The following is a 23085-nucleotide window of genomic DNA, read 5'->3' as shown; positions in this document are numbered from 1 at the left end:
ACATCGAGTCGTCGCAACGTCAAGTCTCCTTGAAAATATATCCATCTTCGGACTCGTCATCCACAACGTCGACGTCAATCTTGGCCTCGACAACTTCCAGTCCATCCGCCTCCAGACCGCATTGCACCTTGTCTCCGCCCTTCAGCGGTCCGACACCCTTGGGAGTCCCCGTCAAGATAATGTCGCCTTCTTCGAGCGCCATGACCTTGCTAATGTCACTCAGCATCCTGGGGATGTTAAACAACATCAAATTGGAGTTGTCCTTTTGCCTGTACTCGCCGTTGACCTTCAGCCACAGCAGGACGTTGTGGGGGTCGGGGATGCGATCGAAGGGGATCTCATGGCTGATGGGCAGGAAGGTATCGAAGCCCTTGGCAATGGACCAAGGAAGACCCTTCTTCTTTGCCTCATCCTGTACATTTCGAGCGGTCACATCGATGCCCAGGAAATAGCACTTGATGTGGTCGAGGAACCGGGTATCGTCTGCTTGCAAATTCTTCAGCGGGGTTGGTGTTTCTCCAATAACGAGGCCTAGCTCGACTTCATGGTGCAGATTCACGCCACGGGGACGGACAATAGGGCCTTTGTCCGGCAGGAGGATAGAGGAGGGCGGCTTGAGGAAGAAAAAGGGCTGCGCCGGACGAGCAGAAGAAAGCTCCGTAATATGATCACTGCGACGGGGATATGTCAGTATTTGCCAGTCACAATGCAAGAAGAGAGGGGGGGAGCATACGCATAGTTTCGACCAATGCAGATGACCTTGCGACAGTTTGCCTTGATGGAGGCCATGGCTGAGAGCGTGCGACAACTATGTAAGCCGCCGAGAGGGTTGGGTGAAGCAACTTACTAAGTTCAACCTCGTCCACCAAAGTCTTCACGGTGACTGTCAAGCTCCAGCTCACAGCAGCATAGTGAGGTCTTCCCCTCAGTATCCACCGTCGCCAACCGTTGGTGGCAATAGTGTGCGTGTCTGTGTGCCTTGCATGCATCGGTAAGTTTCGGACAACGGCCCCTCCATAAGGGCAGCTGGGGCACACGAGATGAGCAGAGCATAAACATTCATCCTTTTCACGCAGACTCCAGAGCCTTATTGTGCCCTGTCTGTGCCCTTCTCATCTCTTTTTGTTGTTCCTGTCCCTTCCGCCGATTCGCGAACTGCGCATGCGAAGACGCTTGACTCAGGGCCCATAACTCTCGCTGCTTTCGCCACCAGCAACGGAGTCTCGCTAGCTACTAAAGCGGCAATTGGTTGATCCCGCCCTGCACATTTTTCCATTTCGTCGCTCCACGGTAAATAATAGTGATTACGGTCTCTGTCAAATTGTCGGTCTTATCGGCCTTCAGTTCGGCCCTTCGACAGGCTTGCTATGCTCATCTCCTCTAGGGGTCTCCGAGGTTCTTGGAATCTATGACCTCAACATCACATCAAGAGAGCCGCAACTCACAACACACCGGGGGATCAGCCAGTGAGTCCCTGGACTGCGATTACGAAGGTCTTCCTCATCACCTTGCAGCAAGGCTGAAGAACTACCTCTGCAAGGGACAAGCCCACTTCAGCTCTATTTTAATCTAACCATTTCCGAGCTCACGACATGGTCACTATCACGCCCGTCTGCGAGGGGATGCAAGCGAGTGGGCTTCGTTCAATCACAGGCAAAAGTCCGCACGAAAAAGGTAAGGAGCCGTCTCCCCTTCGGTGCGGTCAATGTATCTGCGTAGATGGCCGGCGGATTTAGCTGTACGATGGCAAGGTATCTCAAATGATTGCATAACATGAGTCGCACAATGAGCAAGCATGTCAGGGCATCATGCTCAATGCCGTTAGAAGGAAAATTTTCTCATCTGCAACACGCCTCCCCAAAATATCCGTTGATATCAGTCACGAGTGATGCCTCACAGGGTGTGAATGTGACGTCTACCTACCAACCGTGCGCAATATACCAAGAAATTGGCGCTATCCGGTCTCTTGAACCGGTGGCTACCCGTCAACGTTCCAGGCGTGAACTCTATTGTCCTGTCTGGCTGCTTTGACCATGCAGCCTTGAAGGGCAAGTATTCCGTACCCTTTTGAATCACGGTCCAAGGACCAGCGGATTTTTTGGATCCGTAGGAACGAGAAAAGATTCCGACTTTAGTTGCAGCCCCCGGGAACCCCCAAACACGCACCTCGGCTGACTAAATCCTTTCGCAGTAAGGTCGGAGCACCAGCGGAGAGACGCTCCCACAGGATAGGTACTCAGAAACATGCGCCATGATCCGGAGCCTTTCATAGTTGGCACAATTCGGATCGTGGCAATGAAGATTGCTAAAGGTAAGCCAAAAGCTTCCCCTCGTCGCAGGCGTACAGAGTTTACGAAGGGTATTCCCGCAAAAAGGATTTTGGAAAAGAGGGAAAGACGGGCATGCATGTTGTACGATTCGGATCCCAGCGTCGCGGTTAAGGCAGTACGGAAGAGGGCCGTCACCCAGTGTGGCGCTAGGCTGAATGATGTCGACCATCGACAAGAACTGGTTGGCTCGTGTGCTGGTGGAGAGCGAGATGGATACAGCTTCTCACGGCACCACTCACGTCGCAGCTCGACCCCCCTGTCGCTCCATGCCGGCCCGGTCTTTGTATACCAACCCCTGCAAGGCACTACTCGACCCGCAGTGGCCACCCCCCCTGCGGTTCAGTCCCCTTGAGTCTTTATGGCGACCACTATCAGACGTCGAGCTGTCAAACCGTGCTTTTACGAAGTTGCTTTGATCTCATAACGACACAATGGAAGCGTGCTTAGCCCGTCATCGATTACGCTTACCACTTTTCCTGTCGGGCTTGATTCGGAACACCCTCAGAGATGCGCAAAGTAGATATGTCCGCCGGTCCCCTGTCGCCATCGGGCATATACATCATGGCCCTTGGATCATGTATACCGTACCATGTCGTCGCGACGAGGAAGAGGACGACCAGGCAGCTCGAACCCAGACTTTCTCTGGGTCAACCGGACCCCCGATTCTGAGAGACTGTCTGCCACCCGACAAGAACGTGATGAACTTCGAACCATTACTAGTCATGCCCGTCAATGGCGTGCGGCACTCCGTCGCCAACAGAGGCTCTACAGTGCCCAGACCGAGGCCACTCACGCACAAAGCATCGTCGGCTGGGGGAGGCAAGGCACGCTCTCAGAGACCAGCTCCGCCGAGACCTCCGCCGCGCCCTCGCCTGCTGCAATGACACATCTTACGGGGAACTCTACTGATCCGTTCACCTACCTGGAGTCGCCCGACGATGCGTGGTGGTCACACAATGCATTCAGATACGCCGTCGAGTCGTGGTTGCCGTCGGTGTTTCAAGGCTTAGGGGTGCTGGATGGTACACTCCCAACCTCCGAGTCTACTCTTGCCACGATCGATCGCATCGTGCAGGGCTGCCTCGCCAACCGAATGCACATGTTCTCGCTGCTCGCTGCCAGCACGGGGTTTCTCAAGTACGTGTTGAGGCTTCAGCTGGATCGATACGACTCCCCCGAATACTGCATGGGTAAAGCTCTTCAATACCTGCGACACCACTTGGCCAGTGCCCCACAGCCCAACGAGAGTCTGATCTTTGATCTCAAAGCACTGTCGACGTTCGAACGCTACGTGGACAACTTCGAGGGGGCTAGGACGCATCTACGGATGGTTCAACACCTGGTGCAGTCACTTGGTGGCCTCGAGGTCTTGGAACCGCCCATGCGGCTGGTCTGCTGGCTTTGGGACCTGTTGGTGGCCGGTGGCACGGGCGAGACTCCTTTGATGCCTCTTACCTGGGATCCCGGTTTGCTTCCACGTCAGCAAATGCGAGATGAAATTCTTCCCGCTCTCGCACAAAGCGGAGTCATCCCCAGTGGTTCCAGTCTTCTTCAGTATGGATCGCTGGTACAACCTGAGTTAGCGCCCATCCTCGTCGACACCATACAATGGTTCCAGGTGCATCAATACAATCAGATCCAGAACTTCAGCCGATCTCCCCTGGAGCAATGGGCCACCAGGCGGGCACACGCCCTCGTCCATCGTCTACTTTCCATGCCACCGGGTTCCCCGGGTGACCGAGCACAGGGCTTACTGTCAGAGTGTATCAAGCAGAGCTTCCTGATTGTCATCGCGGACCTGGAGGAAGCGAGGCAGGCCAGAGCACAGACCGAGTCCTTCAGAGACCCAAGTAATTTCTCTTGGTTTGATGTCAATCGCCTCCGGCTCGCCCTCTCCGCCCTCGTGCAGTTGGAGGAAAACTGGCAGGAACAACACGAGGAAGTCATCCTTTGGATGGCGTGTCTTGGTGTCCAGGCGGCCGCGGCTGGGTCAACTGTGCCCACGGCTCCGTCGGCACAAGCAGCGACAGCAGGACCATCAACAGCGCCATTACTCAGCGAAGAGGCAAACCCTCGAGAGTGGTTTCTTGGACTAGCACGACAGATGTTTTTCGAGTGGCGGAGCCGGACGGTTGGATTGTCTCCGCCTGCCTCTGCAGCAGGCGATGACTTGGTGCAGCTCATGAGCCGCTACCTCCATCGCTGCGAACCGTCTGGGCGGCCAGATATCGATGGGCTCGAAGAGGTGCTGTCTCCGCGATGGAACCCTGAGACACACCACACAGACCCTCTGGCGCGAGCGAGCGAGTGACTGATACGCTGGACATCATGGCTATTTGTCACCACTGCTGCCCCGAACTCCTCTTCACTCCGCTTCTCATCGTGCCCGAAGGCGAAGCGGGGCAAGGCAAACAGGAGGGCCGCGCCATCCCGCACAGTCTGAGCAAAACACGAGTCCCTGCTGAGGGATCTATCCCATGCGGAAATAATGTTGTCTGAAGTCGCGCCGAGAACGGTTGGACCGGGGTCACTCATTGGATGATTGACCCATGCCAACCCCTCAGATTGAAGCGGCGCCGGACGAAATATTAAGCTCCTATAGCTAAGGACCTCAGCACCGAGAACGACGAATCCAGAATCCAGAATCCAGAATCCAGAATGCAAATTCCAAAAAGAGCCGGGAGATCCAAAAACCAGAATGCCAGACAAAGAACAAAAGAACGAACTATACCTTGCGATACCCACGGCGGAGCCGCATGTACGAATAATAGAGAGGCAGTCGACGATACCCCCCAAAAGTTGATGAACCATTTTTCAAGAACCAATACCCACCCCCCAAGTCTTATCCTGTACTATCCATTCTTGCCCACCGGACCCCGCACCCGCAACCGAGCGAATGAAAAGAAAGTAATCATCAAGATACATCCCGAGCCACGAACGGGTGGCATGAAATATGACAACACATGAATGACGACGATAGCTAACGACTGATCACGACAGTGATCGAAAGTTGAAGATGGGTTTTTCATGAGTTGACGAACACGAGGCTCCTAACCTTACTTATTAGTATTAGTATTTCCTATTATCATACATGGACGGGACAGGCGGGGGCGGGATAGACGGACGGACAGACAGACACGAGCGAGAAGGATCACGGATCCATGGACGGCGCAGCAGGATTGAGTTCCGGAACCGCAAGTCAGTGGCTGCACGGTTTGGTTTCCGGCCAGGGGGCTGAAGCTGAAGCTGATTTTCCTAGTTTCTTGTATTATTCGGTGCCCCTTGTTTTACAGAATGTACTGCAGGTGGTTAGTTGAGTTAGTCCCTTGGAGAGACACTGTATGGTGGACGAGGCCGTCCAGGTCGAAGGACTGGACTGTATGGGCGGAGACGGGAACATTCATGCTTACAAGCAAAGGATTGAATGTATTGAATGTACTAAATGTATTACATGTGTTCAGGGACGACTGCTACAAGCTACCTATTTAGATAGATGAAGTATAATACTAAGTCGGGCTAAATCAGTGGGTGAAAGGACATAATAATCTATAGAGCTACTGTATAGTAACACGCAGCGCCTCAGTCAAGGCCCAGGCTCAATGCCCTCCCTCCCTGCCTCCCTCCCTCCCCATCCAGGAACAACAACTTCTGTTCGTGATTACTCAAAGAGAGGAGGAGAGGGAACAGACGAAGGATCAGATGGGGGGCCCTTTTTGTTGACGCTTTTCTTAGGTCAATCACCACCTTGGGAGAGTGTTGGTTCTTGGTTCTTCTCCTCGCCGTTGTGCATGTTATCTGTGGTATGGTATTCCTTACAAAAACGGGCGGGCGGGCAGACAGACAGACAGACCCAACCGTGGGTACCATCTTCACCTTCCCCTTCGTGCCTTTCCCTTTCCCTGCCACCGTCTCTTCTTCTTCTTCTTCCTCTTTTTTTTCTTCTCGGTAATTCGCAAAAAAGGGACTTACAGGTGGAGAGTTCGTTTCCTCGTCGAATATCTCGCTCATAGACATGACACCGCCACCGATCCATGTCCGTAAGTCGAATCCCTTCGCCTCGTCCCTTTCCATGTCATCCACTAGAAAAGGCCCAGGACCACTTTCCTTTCCCCGTCACCTCCACTGACAATGGAACTTCCTTATGCCCGCTCCCTGGTCTAGTCTTCTAGTCTCCCGCCACGAAGGCGGCGTACTGAGGCCGATGCAAGGCCGTACAACATCCACAAACCCACCTGCACTCAGCTCCACTAGTCTACACATCGCAGATGTCGTCGGGCCAGAAGAAGTCATTGAAGTGGTGGTGGCGGCGGCGGCAGCAGCAGCAGCAGCATCAGCGGGAGTGCTCCGAGCAGTAATCCCCTGGAAGAGGCCCGACGACCCGCACAGGGCGCTCCCTTCAAGTTTGGCATCGCACGACACTCGGAACTCCAGGGAAGGATGGAAACCGCGCAGTCGTAGTGCTAGCAGTAGCGGCAGCGGTTGCGCTCCGTAGCGATAGTCGCAATGAATATCAAACACGAGGACTGAGGGTTCGTCTGCGGCGACCTCTGGATTGGTAATTCTCGATTGGAAAGATGACTTACTTCCTGAGAAAAATCTTCGCAATTCTTCGGTTGGATAGACTTCCAGGCGGTGGACGTCCTCTTGCTGAAGCTCTCCATAACGAGCCGCCCGCAGGTGTCCGTGACTTCATTATACTGTCGGTGTTAGGGGTGACGTTGGTGACGGCGGTGGTGGCGGTAACCCGGCCCATGGGGATGCCTCCATCATGTGCTACCCACTCGATGGTGCCCCAAGAAGGCCCCCTTCGTCAAGAAACTCACTTGTATTCTTTGACCGGAAGGGAAGGCATAGGAGGAACGATTAACACTTGCCTCTTGTCGCCTTGAGTCTTGGCTTCTGAAGTGGCTCGGTGAGTAGTCCGTGCCCATCAACAACCCAGTCTGTGATGAGGTGTAAGAACTGCCTCGCTCTCTCGCTCCAAGGAGCGCCGGACGGAGTCTTTCGTTTGCTGGGTGCTGGTGCTGATTGAGGTGACGGTGCTATGCATCTATCTTTCGCCCGAGAAAGCTCCCTGATCTCGATGGACCCTGAGTGACTTCCGGCGCCGACCTAGGCAGTCGGTCTGAAGTAGCTGACGATGATGTCTCCCATCCTTGGCTCAGTCCTCCTCATGCCCAGCGTATGCAATGGATGGAAGGAGGAGACAGGACACACACAGATCATCGTTGCACCGTCCCATCTTCGCTTCTTCACCATCCATCACCAACAAAATGTGAAGGGGGGAGAGAGCGCGGATGTGGATTGAGTTTGTTGGGCGAGGTACAAAAAATCGAAAATCGAAAAGATATTAGAGGGGTTTAGCGGATGAGAGGGAAACAATCGGGCACCAGGAGTCGGGCCCCGGAGGAAATCAAGCTTTTCCTTTTTTTTGTCAGAGATCGCGACGTACCCGGCACACGGACACGGAGCTCGTTGGTCGTACGAAAGGACACAAACACCCAGCCAGCGGAATGGAATATTGTCGGGGAAGTCAGGCTGAGGTGGAGATAGGAGATGGTGGGCAGAGAGGCAGGGATCAGCATGGTGGGTAACAAATGCGAATACGTAGATACATAGATACATAGATACATAGCATTGATGGATGGATGGATGGGAAGACGGGACAAGTCTGCAGCAGGATGGGGGCAGAAACTGCCAAGGGGGTCGAGGGGTGGTAGCGAGGGGACCCTGAGCAACAATCGGGAGGCTCGAGATAGTAAGATAGGAAGATAGTTGCTATTACTGAATTAATTAATTCGTTTACAGTATTAATTAGATATTAGTGGTGCCCGAGTTAAGAGTGAAGACATGCTAATACCAACCATCCCGCCCGGATCTGCACCCTTGGAGCTCCGGCGAGTGCTGCGGGCACAAGCTGCGTCTTCGTCTCCTCCTCGTCCTCGTCCTCCTCTTTCCAACCAACCAACCAACCAACCATCGATTCGCTGCATGCCTTACCGTCGCTATCTCATCGAAAGTAGCCCGTTCCTCATCACATCATCATCATCACCATCACCATCACCATCATCACGTATCCGCCTCGATCAACACCACCACGGAATGCGGTTCCGCAAGCTTGTCCGTCTTGTTTGTCGGCTGCACCCTTCACCACCATGAATCAGATCTTCCCGATGCGGACGTATTTCCTTCTCGGATCACACACTCCGTGCGGAGACATACAACTACAACCACAAAACTAGACAAAAGCCAGAATGCGGAATAGCATCGGAAGCCGCACCACGCTGAACGCCAGCCACGAAGGAATCAGAATCGCAGCTTCAAAGCTGGACCACCACCACCATTACCCCTGCCTGATCATGCCTATCGTGCTTCTCTCGTCTATGCAAAGACTAACTTGACGGAACGAAAGAGGGAGACCAGAGCATATGGGCAATGGGTTACATTGTGCTGAATGCTCAAGACGACACATCTTTGTACAGTGCCTGTGTCCATGGTAGATGTTTCAGGAGCTCTGCGAACCGGAGCAAACATTCCTGACTGCCAAATACCACCACCGCCGCCGCCATCAAAGGTGAAGCGCGGCTCTCACAGCAAAAGCCATCTGAGATGCCTTGGCCAGCATACGAGATTCATCCCCATCCCAAATGCATCTTTCCTTCTATCCTACGCATAGTTTTGTGTTAACCACCCAACCAAACTGTACCTATTCCCTGGGCACCGTTCGGTGGGTCGTTTCAGATGCCATGTCTGTCATCTGCCTCCAGCCCAACTCCAGACGAGCAAAACGTCAAACACGCGCAAATAGCGCTAGTCGAAATCTCGATGGTGGTAATGCTGACATGAACAATGATGAGCAGGTCAGGGATATCTCCTGTTGGGTCTGGCACTTTGTTTGTCGGCCGGTCGCCGATGTCAGGCGATGCAAGGCTGTGCAGTCCTTTTTGGGGAACTCGTCTAAGCTGATTTCGAGCCAACTGACGCGGCCAGACCTGATGCTTTGCCGCTGACTCGCGGCTACCTGGACACCGCTGGAGGGTGTTGTATGTTGATGATTTTGTGAGTCTATGAGTTCCCATCACATCAGGGCGCGACGGCCAGGGCCACAGCAACGGCGGCCCCAAACACAGCTGCTTCATGAGTCGGTTCCAGGACGACCTTTTCGGTGCCAAAGGCGGCTCCAGCTGATGACCCGGTCGAGATCATTTGTCGGATAAAACCTTCACATCGATCTTTAAAGCCGGGGTATTTCAGGATCACACTGCCGTTGCACGCAATCGATGTCTTGGGAATCCCGGTCGGAGTGATGGGGTTGATATCGGTGTCTTTCTGCAGAGCCCAGAGAGCGTGGACGGCAACGGCGATGTAGGCAGATGCTCGATAGGAGATTGATTCGGCCGCCTCTCGGAGGAACGCAACCTCTCTCACGGTCGGGCTCTTTTTCAACCCGAAAGCCTTTTTGATCATCGAGATAGAGCTTCTCATGCTCTTCGTCTGGTCCAGCTCAAGCTTGGCCATGATCTCGGTGTCCAAGGAGTAGGACTCACGTAGCACATCGGGCATGACGCCGTGGAATAGTTCCCCGGTGGCAACGCCCTCAATAATGATCAACCTCAACAGCTCTCCCAAGTAGCGACCAGTCGTCATGTACTCGAGAGGCTGAAAGTCCGGCCTCACATGCTGGTGATTGAGAACTTCGTCCCACCGCGTTTCCGGGAGAATCGACTTGCCGAACATCGACACCTCCGTGTTCGTGATGACCCGCTCAGCCTTGTCGAACCATGAATGATCGCGCACCCCGAACTTGGACTTCCCCATGCACGATGTTGGCAGATATGCAGCGGCGTTCGTTCCAGTCCCCAGTATAAGCCCCATGGACGTAGCGGGGTCAAGGTAAGCTTGAGACAGAAGGGTGGCAGAGGAATCGTTGACGATGGCGTCGACGCGCACTTTCAACTTCCTCCTGGCGCAGGCGGCCTCGATGAGTTCGCCTAGATCCATACCAATGGTCTCTTCGTGGCAAGCAAATCCTTTGCCCATGCCCTGAACCTTGCCACCCCGGTGACTTGTCTGCTCGATCGGAAAACTCCATGCCAACCCCAGGGCCAACGTCTGGTCAGGGGACCACGATCCCTTCTCTTCTTCCAACATGGCATGTATCCTGCTGGCCATCCAATCAAAGAACTCTGTACCAGGGAGCTTGCGTATTCGCTCGTCAATCTTACTGGTGGACATGTGCTTGATCACCATCGGACCGTGTCGACTCTCTCGTCCTCGCAGTTCAATCAATGCCACTCGGAAGGTGGAGCCACCCACGTCGAGAGCGATGTAGGTGCCCATCTCTTTTCCTGTCGGCAATGTGTCGCAGTAGGAGGGGAGCATGCACGCGTCGCTTTCTTGAAGTTTAGCCTTGTATTGGATGCGGAAGGCCGAGGACATGGACAACATTCGACGCATGGTACAGGGGTATCGGAAGAGGCGCATGATTTCGTCCTTGAGCGAGTCCAAGGAATGGAGACTGTCCACGGCCTCGACCACCGTGACCTCGGTGTTGGGGGATTTGACAGAGACATTCATGGTCTTGAAGGAAGAAGGAAAGAGGATCATGGCGGCCAGTCGGCGCAAGATGCTGCGGAAGAAATCGATGATGGTCATGGTGACGGAGGCCGGGCCCGACAGACCGCCTCACAGGTTCGAGTGATGGTCTTAGTCGTCGAAGGGATCAAGGAGAATCATGATGGGCTCGAAGGGAAGGTTTTTGTTTGTGGTGAGGACGGCCAGGCTGAGGTGGTGAGGTGAGGTGAGGTGTCAAGGGTAAGGAAAGCAAAGAGAATTCTGCCGTGACATGGAGTCAGAGAGGGTCAGGATCGGTAGTGTAGCAGGAGCAGCGAGGACGAAGCCAGCAGGAAGAGGGAGTTGAAGTGGTAATGGCCGTGGTATTGGAGATTGCTGGAGTAGTAGCATAGCGTTCAATTTCTGTGGTTTTTGGGGGGCGGCGTATGGGGGGGGGAATGGGGGATGCGAGGATGGGATGGGGATGGGGGGTTGGACGGATGGTTGGCTCGTCAACAAGGCATTGTGCCAGTGGAAATGGGCACCGACCGTGCATAGGGCATCACGGTAGGAATGAAAAGATCAATTCCTCCGTCGCTCCGTACAGTGGAAAAAGGCGCAGATGGAGATGGGGAATTGTATGTAACTGTAGAGGGCACCAGAGGGGGATGCTACGGTGAGCTGAGCGCAACTGCGACTTCTCCCTTAGCGATTGACCGCAGCGCAGCCCACCACTCCCACCAACGGGGGGCGGGCGCAGGCACGGCAGGTTACCCTCGCACTCTCAGGGTACAGGTTACAGGTTACAGGTTACATTGGTGCGTATTGGATCGTCTCTCTGCGCTTCCTCTTTCGCCATCCGTCACTCAACCATGGGGTTTTTTCAATGTAACTCACTCATCAGATGCCGAAGTCGCTTTCCTCAATCATCCAATCTGCATCACCGTCGTCACGTTACTCTCCTCCGGCTTTGGTGAGAGGTGTGTCTGGTTTGTTCCGTCACATCTAAGTGGCCTCCGACACACTACTGGTGACAGTGTCTTCACTGGTCTTCACTGGTCTGGTCTTACGGCTGACTCATAACAGTGGTAGAGAGCCCATCATTTCATCTGACAACCAAATCCTCAGTCCTCACTCGCCCCTTTCCCGCAGAACATCCGGCCATGACGGATGAACCTCCATCGACCTAGAACCAACCCAAGGATGGCGTGCAGCTCTGAAACACGGTCAAAGGGGCCAGAAATGTATCATTGAGACTGACCGGCCGATTTGAGATTGACCTTTTTGAAATTCTAGCCTCGTCGAGTATGACGAGACTCCATCTATAAAATTCGGTCAAGACACGCCAGTGGTCTCAGTCTGGATGGGAGAGAGGAGGATCTGCAGAGTGCGGCGCAAAGTCACCACTACTAGCTGCTTATGCATGCCACAAGGCAGGTGTCAGCACCTGTGTTACCCATGGGTCGTGCCGCTGAAAGACACAATGGCTAGGATCATGCCTGCGTGATTCTGCTATGCACAATGCCCCTATAACCATTGCTATGTATATACCTATCCTGCATCGTCCATTCTACAGGATATGCACCATGATCTTGACGGCCAAGGACTTTTGCAACAGCACCCTTGTTCGCGACGACGGCCGCTCCGCCGAAGACAAGATTGCCGGGGACTCTCTGGTGAGATTGCGACGTCTCGAAGAGGGTGGATTCGCTCTTTGATCGGTCGCTTGACATTTCCGGCACCTCAAAGTGTAACCCGATTCGGCAGTCTTCGAGTACAGAGTGACTTGTTCTCTCGATCGGTCTGGTCCTGAACGCGACTGAGGCTGTGAAAGGGCCAAGTCCAACCTCGATATATGTAAGGAACCGAAAAGGTCCTGCGCACCAGTCTTTGCTCACCCTTGACCGCCATTTTGGTGGTTCGTCGCTTGCGATTTCCCTCTGGTTAGCCGTCCATCCACCATCACCAGACAAAAACAGAGACATGTAGCGGTGGCCGAGTATTTCAGAATCTAGGCTCGCTTTGGGCACAACATAGGCTTACGAAGGTCGAACAAGGCCGCGTGCCCTGTGGAGGGGTTGCCCTGTCACAAGAGCATACACACTTACTCAAGTTATTATGCATGAGATGTGTCTGCTGTGGCGCCAGGAGGAGTACGCAGTAAGAAAAGAATTGGTGTGTTTGCAGGTATGTTTTTCCAGTGTACCGAGTACGCAGTGTTCAGGGAAGAGCATTGACTTTAGGAGAACGCCCCCAAACGCCTCCTATTTCAATGGTCCCGTCTTCTGGGGTGTACCAGTTACCAAGGGCTAGTGAGGCTGATCGGCAGGGATGTGGCTGGCTGTTTGTGCACATGTTCGTCTTCCGGCTCGCCTCTATTCGCTTATTCCGATAAGGTCTCGTCTCGGCTGCACTGGGGGGCCCTTGGGACCATTGTCCTGGGCGTCGAGGGGTCACCCATGGCGGTTGATGAGATTTCATGTCAAATTCCCCAGCACCGGGACCTCGGGCTCACTTGTCCTGACTGGAGCTAACTGCCGGCCACACGCTGATCGGCACAGTGATCATTCTAGACGGCTTTTAAGAGACGGAGAGGCGTTCAGCTATACAGACTCCAGGCGCGCTTCCAGTGTTTACCTCGGAGTGGTTTGTTTGTTTTGGCTCCAGTCCGGGGTGCTGCGGATTTGCCTCTCGCGTGCCCCCGTGGGTTCGTCGCGACTTAGCGACGTCAACACTGAGGCAGTCCATCCACTCGTCGATGGCCAGGAGGTCCCTCGTATGACAAAGTCTCCGAAAACTCCAGGACCCGCGTGGAGCCCATGGACGATCCAACCACCGCTTTTCATGAGCCTTGTTGTGCCTTGTGTCATAAGATCGACCCTTGTCCCCTTGTCCCTGCCAACCTCCCCATGCTTCAAGCCGCTTCCCTGTTCACTGTTTGACTTCCAAAACGCCCTCTTTTCCCTTCTCCTCGAGCTACGGAGTATAGCCCTGGTCCTGTCCGTCAGAGATTATTTGCTCTCTTTCCCTTCCTCCTCAGAGAGCCATGTCTAATCCTCTTCTTGCATCTTCGACGTGTCTCTCCTGTTCTCGACCAGAACATTGTGTTTCCAATCCAGCGCATGGTCTCTCAAATAGAATCTGACCACTTCTGTATACCAGCGACCGGGTCAACGCGCCGGCGTCTTTCTATTAAAGCACGCCAATCGCCCTTCTGACGTACTTGTTTGACACCCAGAGCGTCGCCCGCCAGCCGCGCACAACACCATCCCTCCTGGTCAATGCTTCACCGAATTATAACATTTCCAGAAACATGGAAGCGCGGTTACGGAAGTTGCTCTCGCCCAGAAGGCATAAAGGACAACAGCGAAATGACACTGCTCCCGAGTTGGATTTGCATAGCGTCCCATACACGACAGCTCCCCAACAAAACCGGTTACCGCTCTTCCACAAAGCGGGCGGTGTTACGACCAAGCAGAGCAAAGTCAACTCACCTCCAGATCGTCTCCGGTCATGGTCCTATGATGAGGCCGCGCCAGGGAAGCCGCCTGAGCTGGGAGACCGACCTCACCGGGGGAATGGCCCAGTTAAACTCCAGACAAGTCGTCGCCTGAGCTCCGGGGAGCTCCTGGTCACCGAGCAGGACTACGATCGAACACTTGAAGACATCAAACAGGGGGAGTATATTGTCGGCGGCAAGGAACGAAGGACTTCTCGAACCTCGTCGCAGCCAAAGCCACTCACCGAGCCTCCCAGTTTCAAGTTCGTCCCGACTGCTTCTAATTCCCCGCGAGATCAGGTGTCCTTTTCCAGTCCCATTTGGCAGCCTCCATCCGTACTCGGTGATGTGGCACCACCCACCTCTTCCAGCGGGGCCTCAGGCTCCTTCGGTCACCAAGAACGCTCACATTCTGCACAGGAATTTCATTCTTGCGTCTCCAGTCCCGTTTCCAACACTTACGGCTTCGGCATCTCCAGCCCAGCCCAGTCATTCTTCTCACCCTACATGGCGTCAACCACATCGCTCCTCGAGCCCCATGAAGAGCAAAACCCGACGATCCAAGCGCTTTGGAAGGCGGAATACGGCCGGCTAGTCTCTATATACGGACAAGACGGCGTCGACCGAACCATAGGAGAGCTCAACAGAGATCGAGCGCAAGGCGTTCAACCACCGCCTTTGCTTTCCACCCGGAATATCCCTTACTCGGCGTCGTCGGTGTCACTTAACCAGATCTTTCAGCGGCCACCGGATTCAATCAGACGTGGCCTTGGAATCAAGGCCTCCGGATCGACGCCCAACCTCGACCTCGCCTATCTGGATGAACACTCTGATCGCTCATCTCACGCCAGATATTCGCACCTTTCTTCGAGCGCTGCCTCGTCTTCCTTTACGACGCGGACCAGCATCGCCGAAGATCCCAGCATCAGCAGAGACGACATTCGCAAGATTGTCGATGAAATGCGCACGACTTATCTTCATGCCATCGAAGCCCACACTCCTCTCCCACCTCTGCCTGATCCGCCAGTGAAGAAGCCTCGATCCAAGAAGGAGACTCCCTCGCTCGTGTCGTATGCCTCGGTGGATAGCAGTCTCAGATCAGCCAGCCGGCAGTCAACCAGCCGCACTAAATCATGGCAATCAGCGACCACTCATATGACGACGCCACGGACGTCAGTCTCGTCGCCTATGACCAGGTCGAAACGGACCAGCTCCGCGACAAGTCGACGAACCTCTGGCCAGGCTGGAGCCGGCATTGGTATTCTACCAGCCATCCAAGCGAGCCCGGCCAAATCGAACAGAAGTGAGACTCGGAAGAAGAAGAACGACGATGATGTCGGCTTGAAACGCGCCGACTCGACCACGTTGGGTGCCATGGCCCGAAAGCTTACCATCCTCGACGACCGCCATTCAAGTACCCCGTCCCAGCCGACTGTTGATTCGCCTCCTATATTCTACAACTCGTCAAGGTCAGACTCAGATTCGGGGTGTGAAATGAGCCCTCCGCCCGTGTCACCTAAACACTCGCCCGTCAAACCTTTGTCAGTGCAGCACACTCCAGAGAAACACAGACCGGTTGTGCGCCAAGTTTCACCACTTTCGAAGCAACCGTGGCAGATCGACGTGGACCAGATCTTGCCGGATGAAGAGCTTGAGTTGGCTCTGGACATTGACGATTTCGAAGCGTTGTGCGACGGGCTCTTCAATACGGCGGCCGTGGAGCCGGAACCGCAATTCAACGTGCTCCAAACATGGGACGGCGAGGACAAAGCAGACGGTGATACGATAGCCATTGACGGTCCTAGAATCTCGAAGATGCCGCAGGTTTTGATGGGCCAGAAGGGCCTGGGTCTGACTGGGCTTCACACGATGATATGAACATGCTCTCCCCCCTTCTCAGAGTCGAGCCGTGCTGAGGGATACAGCCTTTGACACCACCTACCTACCTACAGCACTTTAAGCGCACGTCTTATTCAACAAAGCCACCAATCGAGCACAATCTAACGAATCTTTTTGTCTGTCACGCGATACCGATCTGTCACGCTTTATAGGGAAAATGGAAACGAGTCTCGGTTCTGGTCCCTACAAGGAAGGAGGAAAATGGGTTTTCTACTTTGCATCAAAACATGCGCAATATATCCCGATCTGTTTTGGTTGTTTGGTTTCGATTTGACGTGAAGTTTTGTCTATCGCTATTTTGCTTAGGGCTCTCTCTTTGGGGGGGAGGGGGGGTTTAAATCAATGCGGCACGGCCACGAAATGTCTCTCCTTCACGACGGCATGGTTCTTTCTCTTGGGCTTTCTCTCTCTTTCTCTCTCTCTCTCTTTTGGTACCTTGTTTTTCCTTCAGATACGGGAGGGTCTGCTCCTGAAGCGGATAAAGAACAAAAAAGGGGGAAGAGAAAAGGCCTGGAACAGGTACATCTAGAAAAGGGGGGATCAGGGCGGGCAAAAAGCCCAGCACACAAAACACATACGAGGTACACGAGGGCGACCTCAGGCCGGGAAACGGGGCGAATATGGACGGTTACGAAAGGGTATATGTCTTGTTCCATTTCCGTTTTCTCCTACACAAAATGCACACGATGGATGGATGGGCGGATGACAGGATGGATGGATGGTTGGTTGGTCCTCTCTATTGGGAGGAGGTGGTGGTGACGGGTGGATAGATTCGGGACATGAAGATATGGATCAACAGAGAATCACTCACTCACTCAGTAATTATATAACGCACGAAACGAGGAAGTAAGCGACTCGATCGGCTCTTGTCAGGGGGTCCTGAAGAATATAATACCACCGAGTACTCGGTACACGTCCACCTTCGACGACTACGACCGTCGACTGCTTCAATTGCGTGGAGAACTGTCAAACAAAGTCTTATTTTGTCTCGTAGCTGCAAGGGCACCCTGCTGCTGTCAGGATAGATATCGCCAAATTTAGATATGTATGTATGTATATGTAGATGACAGTTACACAGACATAGCCAGGAAGCAAAAGAGTGAGAGGCACGTTCGACCCATGTTGAAAAAGGGTCTCGGCGCGTCTCCTTTCTTCTCTTTCCTATCTGTCTGTCTATCGTGACTCCGTCCCTCCTAAATAAATAAAAAAACTTTCGTTTATTGGCCTCTCCATCTGTTTCCCTCCTCCTCTTCTCCTTCCTCCCTTCTCCACCTTTCAATATCTCGATATTACTGCAGGGCATACCACCCACTCACTGGGGGCGTATTCTGTGTAGCAAACATATCTTTTTCCTCCCTATCTTCATCAAATCATGTCCTCGTTAAAAAAATATATCTCGTCTATGCTGGGGGTATCATCATGTTGAAATGAGCTGCTTTTGGCTCTTCACGCGTGGGGGTATCATGTTGAAATGAGATGCTTTTTTCTTCTGGGGTCGCCTTCCATCCTTTTCGAGTATCACATCGATCGATCTGATCACCTTTTACCCCCACCCGCCAGCCCCAGTAGTTTTGTGTTGAAAACGAAACGCCCCGAAAACTCCCAATGTTGCTCGTAAGAGAAAAAAAAAAGCCACGGCCCATCCAAGTTAAGCAGAGTTGATCATGCTTCGTGTCAGATGACCGCGAGTACACAAGTAAAAACAAAAAGAAAAGCTAAGGAAACCTGGCAAGCGGGAAATCCAGAGGCTATGCTCAGTTGGAGAGAACCTCTCCATCGGCCTTGACAGGGGCTTTGCGTTGTGCCCCGTTCGTAAGGCCTTTCTCAGCGTCACCGTTTGGGACGTCTTTGGTCCCGTTTTCTATGTGACCGGAAGCATTGTCGTCGATGACTAAATCGAGATCCTTGGTCTCTAGACCCTCAAACACCTTGAAGATCTCCTTGTTTTGGTGGAAATCGTTGTTGACAATGTTGACCAGGTAGCACTCGTCCATGATTTTCTCGATCAGCTTTCTGCTTCCGGAACCCGCAGGGTAGCAGTTCGCCCAATCCTGCCCGAGACGGAACGCTTCGTCTTTCCAGGCCAGGAAGGAAACTGTTTCCACGATGGTTGGCTGCACGATCTCGCGGTTCGGAAAGATGCCCCAAGTGACGGCGTTCGGACCTTCGTCCTTGGTGTTTGTGTACAGTTCGCCCTTCCGATTTACCGCGTAATAGGTGAGGTTTTTGTCGGCGTTGAGTCGGTCCATCACGGCCTTGAACATGGAGGGGAAGACAAGCAGTTCCAGGTATGCTTTCTGGTAGACCCAGCCGCCTGCAGGACCCCATCCATAGACTGGATGGGTGGAAGACGCACCATCCACGGCGGGCTGAGAATTGATGGTCAAGAATCCGTGCTTGTTCAACTGTAGCAAATCATCCTTGATGACGTCGGCTTCGGCAGAGATGGCACCTTCGCTCCACGGGAGTCGATCCAAGTCACCTTGCAGAAAGCGTACGAATAGCCCCGTCACATCGCGAAGGGACTTTGGTTTTCCCCATAGCTTGATGTTGGCTTCGTTGGTGCCCTTCAGCCCGATGCTATAAGCATCCAGTTCGCCAAAGGCGGGAGACCTGCTGTCGCCCCAACGGCCGTTGGGAAACTCGTCCCAGTCGGCTGTCCTGCTGATGTACGATGCATTCCGATTTCTCCAGAAGATTGGCCTGACCGTCTCGTCCCGGCGGTTGAATCCCAAAGACTGGCGCCAGGGTAGCGGTTTCTCGAGTGGCATTCCGGAGGTTTCAGGTGTCAGCGACAAATCCTCGAGGACCATGCGAGTAGCTTGCGCGAGATTCATGGTGTAGAAGTGAAGATGTTGAATTCCGGAATTGAGAATCTTGCGGCACATGTCAGCCACCAGGTCTTTTCCAATGGCCCTGACGGCAGCGTCGTCGTTCTTGACCGGCTCCAAGGCCTCGAACCATCCGGGCGGGACGTGACATTTGGTCCAGTTAGCTCGTCTCACGAACGCAGCGTACGTTTGAATAGGCATGATCCCAGGAAGTATCGGAACACTGATTCCCCGATCACGACATTTCTTCACCCAGCCAAGAAAGATATCGACATCGTAGAACATCTGTGTGATAATGAAACTGGCTCCAGCATCGACCTTTTCCTTGAGATGGTCGATCAGCACGTCCACATCCCTTTGGTCGTCGCAGCCCTCGGGGTAGCCGGCAACTCCGATGTCGAAATGGTTCTTGTATCTTGCTCTGATGTACTTGACCAGATCTTTTGCATACCGGAAACCACCTTCCTTTGCCTCCCACTTTTCTTGGTCGCGGGGCGGATCTCCACGCAGCGCGAGAATATTTGTACAGCCTGCCTTGTATGCACGACGAAGTGCTTCGTCGACTTGGTGTCGTTCCATGTCCGTGCAGGTCAAATGCATGCACGTTTCTAACCCATAGAAATTCTGACTGGCGTTGACCATCTCCGAGGTCAACTGGGAATGCCTCCCGCCTGCGCCCCAGGTGATGTCGACGAATGCCGGGCCCAAATTGTGCATGCGGTCCATGCGGTCGTACAGATTCTGCACGCCCTGCGCCGTCTTGGGAGGGAAGAACTCGAAAGAGAAGGTGGGCTTGTTCTGCTGGTGAGCCAGCTCGAGTTTCTTGGTGACGTGCATGTCTTCGGAGACGTGGGAAGTGAGAGAAACGAGGGAACAGCTGGAAGGAAAAACGACTGCAATAAAGAACGAGAAGGTTCGGACAGTCTGGAACGAGCGTTTGTTCTCAATGATCCTCTCTGCCTCTTGTGTGACCGAGTCCGTAGGTCACGGTGTAGGTGTAGGTGTAGGACGAAAAGTCCTCCTCCAAACCACCAGAAGAAAGAGAGAAACCTAACTCAACCGAAATAACGGTTGCGAGCCCACCTATCGGCCAGCTCTCGCTGCATTGAGGGTCAGACCTTCAGTGGAAAAGATGAGTCTGCCGATTGATTTGGGATCCAAGTTCAAAAAAAATGAGGGGAGTTGAGAGGGAAGCCCTCGGGAAGAAGTCATGAAGAACTAACTCTATGACTTTTTCGCAGCTCACCGCAACACCAACACCAACACATCATCTTGCATCCACTCACAGGCGCCACGCCGAATCTGTATTTTTGGCTTCGAGACCAGAAAAGTTTGCTCTTGGCAGGCACGGTCATTGCAAAGGCATCCAGATCTCTCTCTCGCTTGTGGGCTGGACGCCCCTCCGTACTTAATAGTTCGAAGGTCCTCTCAAATCCCGCCCGACTTCTTGCAATCTACGCCCGTCACAATGGCCACGGATACCTCCTACAAGGACGCCCTCCTCACGTTGCTCTTGAAGGCGTCTGCCCTCACCTTTGGCACCTACACTCTCAAATCCGGCCGCATCTCCCCCTACTTCTTCAACTCTTCCCTGCTGCATACTTCGTCCCTCCTCGACGCTCTTGCACGTGGGTTTGCTTCAGTGCTGACCTCTCCTCCTTATTCTCTCCCGCTCGGTACCGAAGAGGCTGGTGCAGCAGCAGATGGCTCGTTCGCTCCTCATTTTGACGTGGTCTTTGGACCGGCATACAAGGGGATCCCATTGAGTGCTATCGTGGTGCGAGAGTTGTTCTTCGCCGGCGAGAACTTTGCGGGAGTCTCATACGCATACAACAGAAAAGAAGCAAAGGATCACGGGGAAGGGGGCATCGTCGCAGGGGCACCGTTGAAGGGCAAGCGAGTCATCATTGTGGACGATGTCATGACTGCCGGCACCGCCCTGCGAGAGGCCGTCTCCATCATCAGGGCTCAGGGTGGCATCGTGGTCGGAGTGGTCCTGCTGTTGACCCGTCAAGAACGTGTCTCCGACACCGAGCCGAGAAGTGCAATGAAGGTGGCTGAAGACGAGATGGGTGTGCCAGTGAGGGCTGTGCTGACATTCGAAGACTTGGTGGAAGCTATTCAGGCTGGGAAGGTCGAAGGAGCCGGACAGGAACAGCTCGAGCTGATGAAAGCCTACCGTGAAAAGTATGGGAGCCAGGATTGAGCCTAGAAGGTTTTTGGGAATTGTCGACTTCTACCACAATTGAAGAGGATAGACAAGCGAAAGGAGTGGCCGGGAGTGGCACGCACTCTGGCGAACAACAGATTTTTATGAATGGCATGGCTTTTGAACCCACGCTTGCCTCTGAACAGAAGCATATCACACTCCCCGGACTGCTCTGCTGGGGGGTGGTCTGCAGTCCTGTATACCAACCATGGCCGCTCTCCTCAACTCGCTCTCGCAACGTTTTACAATTCATCTTTCCCCGTGCCACGATCCAACTTCGTGGATGTCACAACACAGCCACTGCCCTCCTTCTCACACCCACCAGGACACTCCCCGTCCGCAAACTGCCACTTGAACAGGGCCTCGGTCTCGTTCGCCAGCACGTCCCCGATGATGCGCGTGCGGTGCGCCGACAGCCGCCCGACGCTGCGGGCGAAGACCTCCCTCGACCGGATGACGATCTGCGGCCAGTTGTGCGAGCGCAGCGTGGGGATCGACGTCGAGAAGATGTACTCGCGGAATCCGCCGTAGAGGATTGCGGCCGAGCACTATTTGTTTGAACCTCAGACAAGGATCCCACGACGACGACGACAACAACAACAGGTCAGAGAAAGAGACAAAAGAGTTATATATATCCACAAACAAAAAGGGGGAGCTGGTCATTTCTCAACCGGGACAAATTGCTTGAACTTGGACTTACCATAGGACATGCTTCCGCCGTGGTATACAGACTCAAATCGCCCAACGCCTTGAGCGCGTCTGGGCCCGAGAGCTTGTACGGGCCGTCCGGGTCAGTCAGGATGCGGCTGCAGTTGTTGATGGCTGCGACCTCGCCTTTTTGTTTCCCCCCAACACAAGTCAGCACTATCTTCTCTTTTCTCATGGCATGGTGCCGTTTCCCCGCTCGGGTTTCGTGGAACCTGGATCTTGAACCTGGGCAGGACGCTCGCTAGAGATCGGGAGAACGAGAATGGGAATGGAAAGAGATGGGAGATGTGTTCGTCCGCAACTCAGCACCATCCATCCAGAGCTGCTTGCAAGCTCAGCTTTCTCAAAAAGCCTCGAGCGTCGGCAGCAGCAGCAGCAACAACAGAAAAAGGAGGCCGAGCCCCCCTCAAAACCATGCTTCTTGTTCCTCCATCCACGGGATATAGATCCTTCCACTTGGCTGGCTGGCTGGACTGAACTGGACTGGCTAATTGGTTGCTAACTCACCATGCAACGTCGGATTCCCATCCTTCACCATCGCATTCGCACCAATACACACCTCCCCGCCCAGCCCGTCGGTCCCGGACGCCGTATGGTTCACGATAACAGAACCAAAGGCCGCAAAGGGACACGGACTCCCCTCGTTGACGTCCGCCAGGGCCGCAATGGCACGTCGCATCCAGTGAGCCCGGGTGGAGAAGGGCACAGGGTCGGCACCGAGGTCGCTGGCGCCACCACCACCACCTCCTCCAGCGATATAGCATGGGTTGGAAGGTTCGTGGAGATCGCAGCCGCATGATGCGGCAGAGAAACGGGGGACAGAGAAGAGGAGGAGAGCACAAGAAGCAACGAATGGCAGCTGCATGATTCTGGACAGACACCGTAGATGTGAAATGATACTAGCATACAAGAACGTGACACTGACACTGGCCCTGCCCTTCCAACGAGTGATTCCCCGTCAACGTAAGAGGTATACAAAGTCGAGAAGAAAAGGTCGAAGAAACGAATATGCAGGAAGAGCGCTCATGTCCGGTCATCAAATCAAACGGTCTGGTA

At 53.8% G+C, this 23085-nt stretch overlaps 7 protein-coding genes across 7 annotated transcripts; 3 read left to right on the top strand and 4 right to left on the bottom strand.

Moving 5' to 3' along the window:
* Positions 1-19: 19 nt before the first annotated feature.
* On the bottom strand, positions 20-789 carry AYL99_04860 (hypothetical protein; the record flags this gene model as incomplete). Its single annotated transcript, XM_018836372.1, has 2 exons — positions 20-671; positions 734-789. The coding sequence occupies 2 exons, from the start codon at positions 787-789 to the stop codon at positions 20-22; spliced, it is 708 nt and encodes a 235-aa protein (XP_018693225.1).
* Positions 790-2919: 2130 nt separating this feature from the next.
* AYL99_04859 (hypothetical protein) lies at positions 2920-4641 on the top strand (the record flags this gene model as incomplete). The annotated part of the gene is made up of 1 exon (XM_018836371.1): positions 2920-4641. The coding sequence occupies one exon, from the start codon at positions 2920-2922 to the stop codon at positions 4639-4641; it is 1722 nt and encodes a 573-aa protein (XP_018693224.1).
* A 4772-nt stretch (positions 4642-9413) lies between these two features.
* Positions 9414-10985, bottom strand: AYL99_04858 (hypothetical protein; the record flags this gene model as incomplete). The annotated part of the gene is made up of 1 exon (XM_018836370.1): positions 9414-10985. One exon carries the CDS (start codon positions 10983-10985, stop codon positions 9414-9416), a length of 1572 nt encoding a protein of 523 aa, XP_018693223.1.
* Positions 10986-12469: 1484 nt separating this feature from the next.
* On the top strand, positions 12470-16260 carry AYL99_04857 (hypothetical protein; the record flags this gene model as incomplete). The annotated part of the gene is made up of 2 exons (XM_018836369.1): positions 12470-12559; positions 14122-16260. The coding sequence occupies 2 exons, from the start codon at positions 12470-12472 to the stop codon at positions 16258-16260; spliced, it is 2229 nt and encodes a 742-aa protein (XP_018693222.1).
* A 1775-nt stretch (positions 16261-18035) lies between these two features.
* AYL99_04856 (methylenetetrahydrofolate reductase) lies at positions 18036-19949 on the bottom strand (the record flags this gene model as incomplete). The annotated part of the gene is made up of 1 exon (XM_018836368.1): positions 18036-19949. One exon carries the CDS (start codon positions 19947-19949, stop codon positions 18036-18038), a length of 1914 nt encoding a protein of 637 aa, XP_018693221.1.
* A 631-nt stretch (positions 19950-20580) lies between these two features.
* AYL99_04855 (orotate phosphoribosyltransferase) lies at positions 20581-21318 on the top strand (the record flags this gene model as incomplete). The annotated part of the gene is made up of 1 exon (XM_018836367.1): positions 20581-21318. The coding sequence occupies one exon, from the start codon at positions 20581-20583 to the stop codon at positions 21316-21318; it is 738 nt and encodes a 245-aa protein (XP_018693220.1).
* A 245-nt stretch (positions 21319-21563) lies between these two features.
* On the bottom strand, positions 21564-22894 carry AYL99_04854 (hypothetical protein; the record flags this gene model as incomplete). Its single annotated transcript, XM_018836366.1, has 3 exons — positions 21564-21869; positions 22022-22155; positions 22537-22894. 3 exons carry the CDS (start codon positions 22892-22894, stop codon positions 21564-21566), a joined length of 798 nt encoding a protein of 265 aa, XP_018693219.1.
* Positions 22895-23085: the final 191 nt, after the last annotated feature.

The sequence above is a fragment of the Fonsecaea erecta genome, assembly GCF_001651985.1.
Source record: "Fonsecaea erecta strain CBS 125763 chromosome Unknown Scaff4, whole genome shotgun sequence".
Lineage (NCBI taxonomy): Eukaryota > Fungi > Ascomycota > Eurotiomycetes > Chaetothyriales > Herpotrichiellaceae > Fonsecaea > Fonsecaea erecta.
Note: the sequence above shows the minus strand (reverse complement) of the source record. Positions and strands in the feature narration are given on the sequence as shown.